At 39.7% G+C, this 13247-nt stretch overlaps 2 protein-coding genes across 8 annotated transcripts in view; one reads left to right on the top strand and one right to left on the bottom strand.

The window, feature by feature from the left end:
• The first annotated feature begins 108 nt into the window (after positions 1 to 108).
• Positions 109 to 3661, top strand: LOC108052791 (probable peroxisomal acyl-coenzyme A oxidase 1). The gene is made up of 8 exons (XM_017135284.2): positions 109 to 340; positions 896 to 1058; positions 1124 to 1416; positions 1481 to 1886; positions 1946 to 2452; positions 2512 to 2617; positions 2831 to 2986; positions 3048 to 3661. Exons 1-8 carry the CDS (start codon positions 199 to 201, stop codon positions 3306 to 3308), a joined length of 2034 nt encoding a protein of 677 aa, XP_016990773.1. The 5' UTR covers positions 109 to 198; the 3' UTR covers positions 3309 to 3661.
• The window catches only part of LOC108052783 (syndecan), a 107795-nt gene continuing 97903 nt past the window's right edge, over positions 3356 to 13247 (bottom strand). For 2 of the 7 annotated variants that reach the window (XM_044458161.1, XM_044458155.1), the window contains exons 4-7: positions 10545 to 10956; positions 9727 to 10263; positions 6271 to 6438; positions 3356 to 5656 (exon numbers count right to left, since the gene is read on the bottom strand). In XM_044458161.1, coding sequence (XP_044314096.1) covers positions 5484 to 5656; positions 6271 to 6438; positions 9727 to 10263; positions 10545 to 10956 — 1290 coding nt within the window. In that variant the 3' untranslated portion in view covers positions 3356 to 5483. The remainder of the gene's footprint in view (positions 5657 to 6270; positions 6439 to 9726; positions 10264 to 10544; positions 10957 to 13247) is intronic. The other 5 variants (XM_044458188.1, XM_044458178.1, XM_044458173.1 and 2 more) reach the window with 5 other exon arrangements.

The raw sequence follows: 13247 nt of genomic DNA on the forward strand, positions 1-13247 counted from the left end.
TTATTTATTTGTACACCAGAATACCCCCTTTAAAAAGCTGTTTTGTGCACTTTGCCCCTCGAAAGCTTTCCTTCTGGCCGATCCATTCACTTTCGCTCAGTAGTCGCGTTGATCTCCCAGCTGTTGGTTGGATCTGGTCTTGGAAATTTATTTAGTTTGTAATATTTTTCGTTATTGTTTTGGCACAACACTCGTACAATGTCGCACATCAAGAACTTAATACCGAACACCGTAAATCCAGATCTGCAGAAGGAACGGACGGGCGCCGAGTTCAACGTGGAAGAGTTTTCAGCCTGGTGGCAAGGTGGTCAAGACAAACTTAAGACCAAACGCGAGATTGGTAAATATTAAAGATAAACATCATATGGGACTCATAGGGGTGTACGTGATTGGCACCGGTTTTGGCCCTCGAAGCTTCTTTTTGGCCAACAAGAAAATCAGGGTCCAAAGAGTTCATCTAAAGGCCGCAAAGTCCAAAAATAATTAAACATTTTATACTGCTGAATTAAAGTTGTTGCTTTATCAATTGAGAAAGATAATGGTAGTAGTCGCGGCATTTATGATAACATGCAATTGCACCGCGCTTAGATTTCTTATCAGCTCAAAGGGGCTCATCTACTCCCTCAGGTGATAGCGTTAGCTCCAATCTAGCTTTTATAAATAGATTAACTTTCAATTGGTGTTCGATTTTTATAAAAACTATTAAAATGTTGTCTTGTGTTATACTTGTATTTATTTATTAATGAACATCGGTTTAATTTAAAAACTCTTTATTGATTTCTTTTATTAGATAATAGCATATTATTTAGGTAACTTGACAATCTTGCTATATTCTTAAAAACTCAATATTTAATTGCATTGTATCATTATAATTCTCATCCATTTTTTTAAATAGAAAAGGCCATCTTCAGCGATCTGGAGGATGGCTATGGGATCGATCATGAGTACATGTCCCACGAGGAAGTCTACAATTCGAGTGTGAAAAAGGTGGCTGATGCTGCCATTAAGCTGAAGGCACTTCAAAACAAGCTTAACCCTGGAGGCAATGATATCTGGCCGTAAGTTTAAACAGAGAAAATGTGAAACAGGATTCCCCTAAAAACTTATCTCTATGTGTTTTCAGCGGAGTGCTGTTCAATGTGCATAGCCATGGACTCTTCCCGGCAAATCATCCGGTGGCCACCCACATCACCATGTTTGTGGATGTAATAAAAGGACAGGGTACCCCCGAACAGGTGGAAAAATGGGGAAAGGCGGCTGAGAATTGCAACATAATTGGCACCTATGCGCAGACGGAACTGGCCCATGGAACCAATGTCCGTGGAATTGCCACTCGGGCGGACTTTGATCCCAAAACTGATGAGTTTGTGATGCATACGCCTAACTTGGAGGCTTACAAGTGGTGGCCCGGCGGCTGTAAGTGGTTACAATATAGGTGATTCCATAATCCTAACTTATTTCTCCAAATTTCATCTATTAGTGGGACATACTGCCAATCACGCTATGGTGGTGGCTCAGTTGTATATTGCTGATGTTCATCACGGTGTGCAAATGTTTATTGTGCCGGTGAGAGATGCGGAGACCCATATGCCACTGCCAGGAATCGATATTGGTGAGATTGGCAAGAAGCTCGGTATGGTGTCCGTGAACCAGGGTTTCCTGGGACTGAACCAAGTCCGCATTCCGCGCACCAACATGCTGATGAAGTTCGCCAAGGTGGAGCGGGATGGCACCTTCAAGGCCAGTCCGGCATCGAGAGTTAACTACCTGACCATGGTCTACACCCGCTGCCTGATTGTCAATCTGAACTCCACGCTGCTCCTGGAGGCGGCCACCATTGCCACCCGGTACTCGGCGGTCCGTCGACAGAGTCCCATTGAACCCAAGTGAGTATCTGTGTTGATTATATGATTATGGCATTTTCTTAAATCCTTTATACCTACAGCCAACCCGAGCCTCAGATCATTGATCATGTGACCCAGCGCCTGAAGCTATTCCCCGAGATCGCAAACGGAATGGCCTATCACCTGGCAGCCGAGCATATGTGGGAGATGTATGCCCAGACCGTGCAGGAGGCCAACAACGGCAAGTTTGATCGCCTGCCCGACATGCACATCCTGTCCTGCGCCCTGAAGGTTCTCTGCACCACAGACGGATGTGCCGGCATTGAAAAACTCCGGCTCTCCACTGGAGGACATGGTTATCTGACGGCTGCCAATTTGAGCAATATCTATGGAAATGCTGTGGCCGCATACACCTACGAAGGTGAGAACACAGTGCTGCTCCTGCAGATTGGACGTGCTCTGGTCAAGGCCTGGGCTTCTTTTGTAGAAAAGAAACCGTTGTCCGCATCCTACAGCTACTTTGCCACCTCCATGCAGCTGAAGGAGTTCCCCAAGTGGGACAACTCATGGCAGTGCATCATCAAGGCATTGCAGTACACGGCAGCACAGTGAGTTAGGCTTTAAAAGGCATCTTCCAAGCACATGTGTTAAATGTATTTCCCTTTAGGAAAACCCGCATTGCTTTCGAGAATCTAGCGAATCGCATGGCCAGCGGTCAATCGCAGGGTGTGGCGGCAAATAACACGGGCATCGAGCTGGTTCGTGCTGCTGAGGTAAGTAGAATTAAATAAATCCAGTGTGTCGCATACCATTTCCAATAGATAGTGAATGTGTGTGTACATAATAAATCTTTAATAGAAAGATATTAGTTATGAAAATAACAAATTTAAAAAAAGTTTTATTTTAAGTCTATGTAGATTTCTGGAATTAGGTATATTTAGCTGGTTTTGTTGACCAATTTTTCAATATGTAAACCTATTTTTCAGCTTCATGGTCGACAGTTTGTCTGCCAGACATTCCTAGAGCAGATCACAGGTGCCAAGGCCCAGAAGCGTTCCGCGGCCCTCAACAAGGTTTTGGAAAACGTCCTGGAACTCTTCCTGGTCCAGACTGTGCTGAATAACCTCAACGATATTTTGAGGGTAAGATTTGCTCTATGTCCCCATAAAACTGATTTTTAATTATCCTTTTATTTGCAACCAGTTCATTAACCTCACCGATGCAGATTTAAGGTCGCTGCAGAAACGCCTGGAGGTTTCGTTGGAGAAGTTCCGACCCAACGCGGTGGCCATTTGCGATGGCTTTGAGTTCCATGACCGAGTTCTCAACTCTGTTTTGGGAAGCTACGATGGCAATGTTTATCCAAGACTGTTCGACTCGGCCAAGCGCAGCACCATGAACCAAAAGCCCGTTCAAAAATCCTTTGAGACCTACCTGAAGCCCCTGATGAAAGCTAATCTGTAAAGCAAACAAAACAAGTGCATATAAAGTAATACAAAAAAGAAACAAGATTTTTTGTTTAAATTAGTTTTATACCAGTTTTATTTAGCAAATCAAAACCAATTTCTCAGTACATTCAGCGCATTTTAAAAAACTAACAAACTAAACGCTTACAAAGTAGCAAAAAAACTTGATGTAAAATTTGACAAAACGTACTATGGGTCGAAAGTAGAACAAACATAGTACTTGTACATATCAAAAAAGTTGCGGTTGCGTTTTTTACAGTGTAGAAAAAGTTGTGTTCAGAAAAATGTTTTAGTTCCTGTTGCTGCTGTGGCTGTTTTTCATGTTTTCGTGTTTGTTTGCATCGTGTGTGTTTTTGTGTGTGAGTTTCAGTTTGGATTTCGGAAGGGGGAAAATAGTTTTCTATTTTGATGATGTTCGAAATTTCCCATTGTTATTTGCTCTGCCGTCAAAGTAGTAGTATGTTTAATTCATTATTTATGCATTATACACAGTTACACACACAATTGATTTATGTTGCTAATTATATACTTATATGTTATATATTAGTTTTCGTTTTTTCATAACTTTCTTTTCGCAATGAAAATATGGCATGAGAGTTGGAGAGAGAATATTGGTTGACTAACAATTAAACAAGTATTGCAGCTAATTGGTTGTTTGTGTGAGGGCGTGGGTATGGGTGAATATAACATTTGTTGCTGGACTGCTTTCGCTTGAAATGATTTTGCCTTGTAAACTTAACAATTCATTTTCACTATTGCATGTGGTTATGATCTGTGGCTGTTGTTGTCGTTTTCGTTCTAATTCGCTTTTGTATTTTGCTTGCAAAACTAAACAATTGTCATTGACAGCGAACGTAAAAACTAAATAAATGCACAATAATTAATGCGTTAATCCGATTTTGATTCTTAGCCATGGAAGAAGCAGTTAATTCAAGCGAAGGAAATCTCGAATAACTCTAAAACCCAAGTGGAAACCTAAATTAATGTACAATTGCTTTCTTTCTGACGATTTTCCATTTCTTTCGATTTCAATTCAATTTTCCAATTTCAATTTCATTTCAATAAATATTCATGGTTTTGTGTTTTCTAGAAAAAAGTAGAAATAGTTCTATTCATTTCAATTCTGTTTGTTTTTAGTTGCCAGGAAGGTTCACAGTGTCAATAAATCTGTTTTTGCTTGATTTAGGATTTTTCATTTTTTGTTTTCTTTTTTTTTTTTTTTGTTTTAGGAATTACACTAATAATTACATAGTTTTGCTTATGTATAACTTAAAAACATTTATGCATCGATTTCCGTTTGTTATGTGCCGCACAATTCATAATTATAATTATTTTCATTGGACTTCGTTTGACAATTGATATTTAAAATAAAGAGTTAAGAGTGTGTGGTTCGACGAGGGGTCTATCGAGAGTTGAGAAATAATCGTGATGTATCCAATTCGCTTTTATTACTCAGCTAACATATATAATGCATACATTTATATTCAATATGCACGAAAGTTGCCTTTTACATCTATGTAGTTGGATGCGCGTGTGTGTGTATTATTATAATTATTATTCCATTTTCTCCTGCTCTTTCTGCTTTTGCTCTACATACTCGTAATTCATAATTAATTCGCTTAATTTTGCCCGCCCTTATATTGGTTTCACTATTTATATATAATATATTATTTATATATTAAATTTTGCATGATTTATTTGCAATTATATTTGATATTTTTTGTTGGTTTTTGTCGCTTAAAACTTACTTAATTAGAAAAGTTGCAAACACACCCACACACGCAGAGAGTCGGTTGTTTGTCTGTGTGTGTGTATTTTGCATTAACTTACAGGTAAGTTTTCAATTTTTTTTGTTTTTCTTTTGTTATTATTTTGTCGATTTGTTTTTTTATTATTTTAGTTTTATTTACCCCTCACGAAAAATTGTGTGATTTTGAAAATGTTTTGAAATTTTCAATTGTTTTTTGTGTTAGTTTTGTAGCTGCTGCTGCGGATGAACTATCCTCTTTTTAGTGGATTGCTGATGATGGTGCACTTCCACTTCGCACAGTGTATTCAGTTGAGCCTAATTAAACCCATTCGCTCCGCCTCCGTCCAGTTTTCCGCACCCTCGTCCTCACAGTTTTTTCCTGCCCTTGTGGTCAACTTAATACCTGCGCGCCGTGCCATTATCTCAGGCGTAAAACTCGCGATTATTCGCGTTTTTCGCATACGAGTTGTTGGCCGGCGATCGTTTGGGTTCGTCCAGCGCATAGGATCCCTCGTCCTTTTTCCTCATGCGGTACACAATGAACATCACCACGAGTATGGCGCAGAGCAGGCCAACAACGGCCCCACCAATAACAGCTGTGGAAAGGAAAATCGATTAGTAATCTGCGTGTTTTATACTTAAAGGTTAATCAGGGTTTTCTTAACTTATAAGTTTGACTTTAATACATTATTATACTTTAAATATTTGAGGGATTTACTTCAATTAACATTTATTCTTGAATCAAATTATAATTTATAGTTCGAAAATATATCACTTATACGCAGAGTTGTGATAAAAAAAGTTAAATTAATTTTTCTTCTTGCCCATGACCCCTTTTTAATAGTTTAATATAGCTATAAAGGTACACTAAATTTTCTAAAAGAGTTTAAAATAATATCCTAATAATATCAATTCATTCTCAAAAAAATTTAGATTAAACAAGTTTCCAAATTTACAAAAAAAATTAAGCAAAATATTTTGCTTTGTAAAATTCTTATATTTTCTTGAAGCAAATTTTAATATTGCATCGTTGAAAACGGATAAAATTGTACCATTTTCCATTAAGCGAAACGTAAAGTGTATAGCAACATGGCGTATGAGTGATATTCACAAGTGATATTCACATATCAATTAATTAAATTATTAAAGGCTATAGAATTCAAGTTTTCAAATTTGAAGGCTTACAGATGGACCCTATAGATACACTTACCAGCCAGAATTCCGGGCTGCGAGAAGAAGCTCGACGTGCGATCGTCCTCGCTCATGATGACCACTTCGTTGCCGTTGGGCCTGTGATCGATGCCCTTCGTGTCGGAGGGCTGGCTATTCACGTTCGTATTGGGGTCCAATTCGTGCACGTTGCTGCCACCTGCGCCCGCTGTTCCGGAGAAAGAGAAGGCATTATGCGATGAGAAAGAGATGCAGTGAGCGAAAAAGTCCATTTATGCCCATGACGTGCAAGCAAAATCAAACAAAACAGAGAGTGAGACAGAGAGTTGCTGTTTGGTGTTGTTTCGTGTTTTGTTGTGTGGTGGGTATTCAATTAAATTGATTCGAGTGTCAATATTGGTTTTAGTGAGCGTATACGGTTGTGTAAACATTTGTGTGTGTGTATGTGTGTTGTGCGTGTGCTAATGAGCTGATATGCAGTATTTACAAGGCTTAATGTTAGTCGAGCTGCGTTTACTACATAGGGAAACTTACTCCAAATGCTAGGTCTTAAGTGGTATGTCTCACAAATTTCTATAAATTTATAAGGATGCAAAAAATGTATCTTGAAAGATGGGACTGAACTACCCAAAACTATTTCTTTAATAGATAAAATATATCACAGCTGCTTTTGGCCACCTTTTCAAATCAATTTCAAATCCCCATAGATCTTTAAAGCATCGCTGTTTAGAACTACGGTTAGTGTTTTGATTTATAATTTAAATGTAGAGATATCTTTACTTTAAAGGTTTGCCTACATAGCCAAAATAAATATTTGTTTAGAGCTGACAGTTCATTTCACGGTAATGAGCACGGATTCCCGGAAAAGTTTTGTGAAGAATGAAAAAAGTTTGTCAGCAACGAATTGTGACAAATTTTGCTTGAAAATTTCAAATGTTGACTTAGGCTCATGGATTGACTCGCCCTCAAAATCATGCAATTATTTTGCTTTCTTGAAACTGACAGGCGAGAGCAAAGCGAAAATTTAAAGCCAATTGGCTGTCGAAAAAATGCGAGTTTACATTTTATATAATTGGCATGGCCTCTGTTCATCAGTACCCCGAATTCCGACATATGTGTTTGGTCCTTATTCTTTACGGAGCTATTGTTTGATCCCCACGCTGCCTATTAAGCTCCCCAAACAGCTCAAGACAAACAAATTGCTTGTTTAGCCCTTGTACCCCCACTTCTGTGCAGCTAAAGCACACACATGGATGCTCCCTTGAGGGGCGGCATATTAATTAGGTAATGCCCACGAGGACTCCTTGAATTGGCCCTCGCGAATAAACCTCTCGAATTGATTTTATATGCGCTTTGCAAACTCGTGGCAATCACTGAGAAAGAGTGTTCTTTAAGTCGCTCTGCTCTGCTCTGGTATAAATATTTGCCTTCCAATGCGATTTCCAAGAGCAAATGGATTTATCAGCTCCTGGCTTTGAGATTGCTTCGCTGTCTTGCCATCACATTGATTGTCTGCTCGACTTGAAGTCTTTCTGTTTGGACTGAACCAATAAAGGTGCCACCATGTGTGTGTGTCTGGATTTGATGGGAAAATGCACTTTGATGCCGAATTGGAGGCGGGAACATGTTGGCTTACAGTTTGTGCTTCGCTGTTTCGTGAGGTCAGCTGTGCGCAATTATGGCAAAATTATTGCCAGTCCTGTTTGTCACCCGCGCCAGCCGCAATATTGATTGTGTTTGTGTTTTCGGCCGAGGCGTGGCAATAGCAAAACAAACATCGAAGCCATAAGCCCACAGAACCCTCACAGTCGATTGCCATTAGGCCATGTTTCAGACTCTGACGGTGCACTGCGCGGTTTCTTAGCACCATAAACAGTGATTGTTCATGATTGTGATCTCTACACAGAAATAATTTTTTTAATATTGGTAAAATCACTCATAAAGTGAGCTGCCACAGAAATCTTTAGAACTTTGAAATTGGCTATAATGGTGTTTTAAAGTAAGTTAGGACTTGTTTGAAATCTCTTAAAGCTAAGGGGAATATTCTGAATGATAATGTTCTGGCTTTCAAAGAAAAACTTGATGATATATTTATTTAATTGCTGCTGTAGAGCAGTTTATTGCACAGAACTAAAAACATTGATGAACTCTAACTAATTTTTTTTAGATCTACATTTATTTATTTAAGTCTTATTTTATGGCCCTAGTTTTTCTCCAAGTGAAACCACCCACAATGCCATGGCAGGAGCAACAATGCCTCAAGTAAACGGCTACTGTTACGCGTAAAAGGCAAAAGAGAGTGGGTAACAGAAACAGGAGCCTTGCCATTGCCAGGAATCGGTGATTTTTCATTTGAAGTGCCTGCGAAGCACGCCAAGTGTTTTTCCCCAGCAACAAAGCACAAAATCACTGCGCGGCTTAGTGCGATTTTCCAGGCGATTTTCATTCACCAAACTGAAAGAGGCGGAGTTCTCGGAACAGTGTTAATGGAAGTTTATGCCTAGGGCAAGAATTGCAGAATGTATCCCACCCTCGACTCCATGATAAAGTGCTTTCCCTGCTGCAGCTTAATCGATTGTTTGGCTTTGGCTTTGGCATTGTCTTTGTCCTTTGTTTGTTCACCGTTTGTCACGATAAAAGCTTTTAAACTATTCTTAAAATATTCGCCTTAATCTAGCGCTAGCTTAAGGTTAAAACTAAACACTTAAACGATGAGGGCGAGTGAATTTGTGTTTGACTCTGCGGGAGTTTTTCCAATCGAATAAACGACAAGAACAGGAGTGAACGGAAATGATTCAATGAATTGGTTATGATTCAATGAGCGTGTGGGAAACATTGAGTGAAACAGGGACGTAGGACAGACTGAGACCGAGAGGATATGCAGAACACCCGCTGCGTTGACCGTAGACTTTTCAGAGCGCGACAAATAAACTAAATCATACATGAACACACACCAACGTGAAACTTAATTTTACTAAAAAATACTTGTAAAGTACAGACGTAAACTACTTAAAGAAAGCAAATCAAGTATACATAAACGCAAAATATAACTACTTAAAATAAGCAAAGCAGGTATAAACACAGAAAACAAACTTGAATGGATTTTCGTATTGAATAATATTTGTTTTTCATTTAAAAAAGTAATTTAGTTATCAACAAATATGATCAAGAGTTTTCTGTGTATATACTGTGTATACCAATAATACTTTTCAAGTTTTTTTTGTAGTAAATAAAACTTAAAACCAAAGCAGAGTGTCCAAAGGAAAGCAAGGAATTACATAGCTAAAAAACAAAACAAGTAAATATAGATATCTTTTTTTTTACAAAGCAGTGCCAGGGGACTTAAAAGACAACAGAAATGAAGTGCAATAAAGACAATTAAACAAATATGGTAAGCAAAAGGTACAACCAAACACAATACTACACAAATAAATACAAAAAACAAATAAAATAATGAGAAGAAAGAAAGAAAATGGTGAAAATAAAAACCACTGACGTTCGCGCTCTGTAATATCTCCATCGGTGCCACCAATTGCTGGACCATCAACGTCGCTATCCACACTTTCATCCTCGTCGCTGCCATCCACATCGATTTCTTCCTGCGTTGGGTCATTATCGAACATTCCTGTCTTAGAGATTTTGGGCGTAACTGGACTGGGAATTTCCGATTCGGTATCATCGATGTCAATTTCTTTGTCCAAATCTTCCTCATAATCTCCGCCGTCTTCATCGTCAGAATCGATGCTATCGCCACTGGCCTCCGAGTCCAGGTCCTTATCGAAGGGCGGGAATATCGGATGATCGGGGGATGTGGGAATCGTGGGCGCAACCGTGGTCGTTGTGGCATTGGAATGGACAGACGACGGCGTTGTCGAGGTTGTCGATGTGGTACTTGTGGCTGCCGTTGTGCTGGATGCGGTGGTTGTTGTTGTGGTGGTGGTTGCAGGCGTTGGTTTCGAACTCGGACTCGAACTCGAACTCGAACTCGAAGTTGTTGAGATTGTGGATGGGGTTTGTGTTGGTGTATGAGCTGCTGGATATAGAGATGCGATTGTTGTTGTTGGTGTTGTTTTGTATGATTCGAGGGAGGGAGGGGGGTTGAATGGTCGTTAATGCTAATGTGACTAATAACTAAATTCGATCGATTTTTAGCTGAAATACTATCTTTATCTGATGCTGTAACTGTTGCTGTATCTGTATCTGTTGTTGGAAATGGTGTGTTTGTTGAAACTGAAGTTGAAGTAGAAGAAGTGGTGGCGGGTGTGGAAGGTACACCAACGAGTGTTGCATTTACATGACTAGCTTGATCTTTACCGATTGAGTTAGTGCCAGTGCTATGGCCACCGATCTCACTACCACTGCCACTGATGATGCCGCTCTGGCTGTTGATGTTGATATTGTGGTTATTATTGTTCGCTGTGGTGCTACTACCAATGATTGTGCCACTATTCGTTTGATGGTTATTATTAGGATTGAGATTGATATTCTGGCTGTTGTCGATCTGATTGTGATTATTCTTGTTGTTGAATCTACTCGAGATGAGGTCGCTGTTGCTGTTCTTGCCGAAGTTCTCGTTCGAGTTATGCTTACTGTTTATGCCGGCGCCGCCGTTCGAGATTCGCGTATTGTGCGAACTGTGCGAGTGTTGGTCGGGTTCGGCGTCCTCGTCATCGGGTCCGAAGCCGGAGCCAGAATAGTCGGGATCTTTCTCTAGATCTTCGTGTATCTGCAACGGAAATGAGCGGGAAATTAGAGATCAGTTTGGTTCGAATAAAATTGAAATTTTGAGTGCTAAAATAGATAAAGCAATTATAAACTTTTAAATGAAGAATATGTTTTTAAAATGGTAAGTAGGTTCTATGATTATGGAGTTATTTTATTAATTTTTTACACATGTTTATATATTTATTTATAAATTTGTAGAACGATTTAAGTTATTGTTGTTTCAAGACAGTTAAAAATAATCTTGTATAATTATATTTCAGCCTTCTGTAAAGGTCTTAAAAAGTGCCAGGCAACTAACAGCCTATTAAAAGTCTTGAAATTTTTTTTCAAGGATTCAAAGAACCAAAAAATATTTTACTATAAGCAATAGAATTGACATTTCAAGTACTTCAGAGAAACGAACAATCTTGAAACAAAGGTTGCTCCCAAATATTTTCCTAAGTGCCACATGATTCGAATAGAGGGTATTTCTTTATAACAAAGCCCGCTTTTGTGGGCAACAAATGGCAGCTGTTTTCCATTGAAAATTATGCACGTTTCGTGTCCTTGAGTTGTTCCACATTCGCGTTTGAGATGCTAAGAGGGATCGAGACCCTTGGGTCATGTCCTCCGGCCTTCGGGGAACACATTTCATGTGGCCCATTGTCTGACTGAGCTTCGCCTGCGACCGGTTTTTGCGGTTTATTCGCACCAAAACAAGTACAAAAACCCCAATCAAGGGGAGGGCGGGGGTTGAAAAGGACCAGAGGGCCACAACAACTGTGACCAGAACCAATTGGCCAGAGACAGCCGTGGGCCAACCGAATGACAGAGACAATTCCCGGCCGCAGACGCCAGCTCTTGTTTATTGACTTTAATTTCGTTTGCCGCTTGTTCGGGCCATAAAAACAGTGGCCAAAATAGAAACAGAGGCGCAGAGGGAGGCGGGCGACTTAATTGAATTTCTTCACGCGTTATGAAATGCCCTATAAAAGCCGTGTCCCAAGACTTGGCAGTTGGCCAGCCAGACAGCGACACTTGTTGACCCCCGACCCCACGATTTTACCCCACATATATTTTATATAGACAAGGCCGACAACGAGCGTGAGTAATGGGAATGAGCGTGAATTGAGTGATTGTGGCCGAGAGGAAGCAATTAATTTTCCAGTGACAAAAAGTTAAAATTTGTTTTTACTCGAGCCAAAATTAAATTTCCCAATAGAGCTTCGAGCATTTGTTTCCATTTGTTTCATTCAGTCGAGGATTTACAAACATTTCAATTGCTGCTCCACGGCATTTATAACCGAAAATGGAAAGCACACAACCGGGGGCCGACTTTTCAGCAAATACGAGAATTTAAAAACAAACGTGAAATCAGTTGAAATTGAGAGACATGACTGCTAAAATACCTCTTATTACAAAGTGTGCCCTTTCTTAATACAAAAATATTAAAAACATTTAATTATAGTATATTTCAATTTAAATTAATCCGCTTTTTAAAACACATTTTTGTGTCACCCTAATCGTTGAAAATCTATTTATTTGCTTCTTGGTTTAAGTTACGGCTCCACAAAACAATTTCAATGCAAATTGCTTAAGAGTAATATAAATTGGGCATCACATCTTATACACAAATATCCCCAAGCAACCAAAAAAAAAATGAAAATAAGGCACACAAACATTATCCATTCAAAAACATTTTCATTTTCGCTGATGTTTCTGTTGTTTGCCTTCCTTTCATATCTTCTGGTTTCGTTTGAAATTTAATTAAAATATTTGTGCATTGCGTATACGCAGCGTTGCGAACGCAAAACGCACACCGCAGCATATATCATCCTGTGCAGGACAGTTGGCAAGCAAACGCTTGACCAGGAGCACTCATAAATATCCCTCCAGCAACCGAAGGGCGGTGGAGTGGTTGCTGGTTGGAGGATGGGGCATCGGAGCAGCACCCCAAGTGGCCATAAAGCATGCGGAAAAAAAAGAATAGGAGGGAAAAAAGTGTTTGTCCCGGCGCTTGCAACACTTTCGTTCTGACCGAGTTTATTTAAAGCGTTTTATGCTCTCTCCTCTCTTTTCTGCCGCTGCTCGCTGTTTTGCCGCTTGATTTATGCAGCAATTAGCAGTCAGCAAAATGGGGCAAGGCAGTAAGTAGAAAGTGGGGAATGGCGAGTGGCAGCCGTTCACATGACTTAGCACAGGGTGCCACCATGTTGCATACTTTCGGGTCTCAAATGAAGTCCTGCACAACTTGCAGTTTCACGGGGTTTCGGCTGCCCCCGTTTAAACGATTATGGGCGCAAACTTTTTATC

This window comes from Drosophila rhopaloa, unplaced genomic scaffold (genome assembly GCF_018152115.1).
Source record: "Drosophila rhopaloa isolate 14029-0021.01 unplaced genomic scaffold, ASM1815211v1 contig_115, whole genome shotgun sequence".
NCBI classification, from domain to species: domain Eukaryota; kingdom Metazoa; phylum Arthropoda; class Insecta; order Diptera; family Drosophilidae; genus Drosophila; species Drosophila rhopaloa.

Excerpts from the sequence above, each read along its gene's own strand:
- LOC108052791 (XM_017135284.2), top strand. The coding sequence starts at position 199 with ATGTCGCACATCAAGAACTTAATACCGAACACCGTAAATCCAGATCTG. Across the intron at positions 1,887-1,945 it reads CAGAGTCCCATTGAACCCAA|CCAACCCGAGCCTCAGATCA; the intron begins GTGAGTATCTGT and ends TTATACCTACAG. Across the intron at positions 2,987-3,047 it reads ACCTCAACGATATTTTGAGG|TTCATTAACCTCACCGATGC; the intron begins GTAAGATTTGCT and ends ATTTGCAACCAG.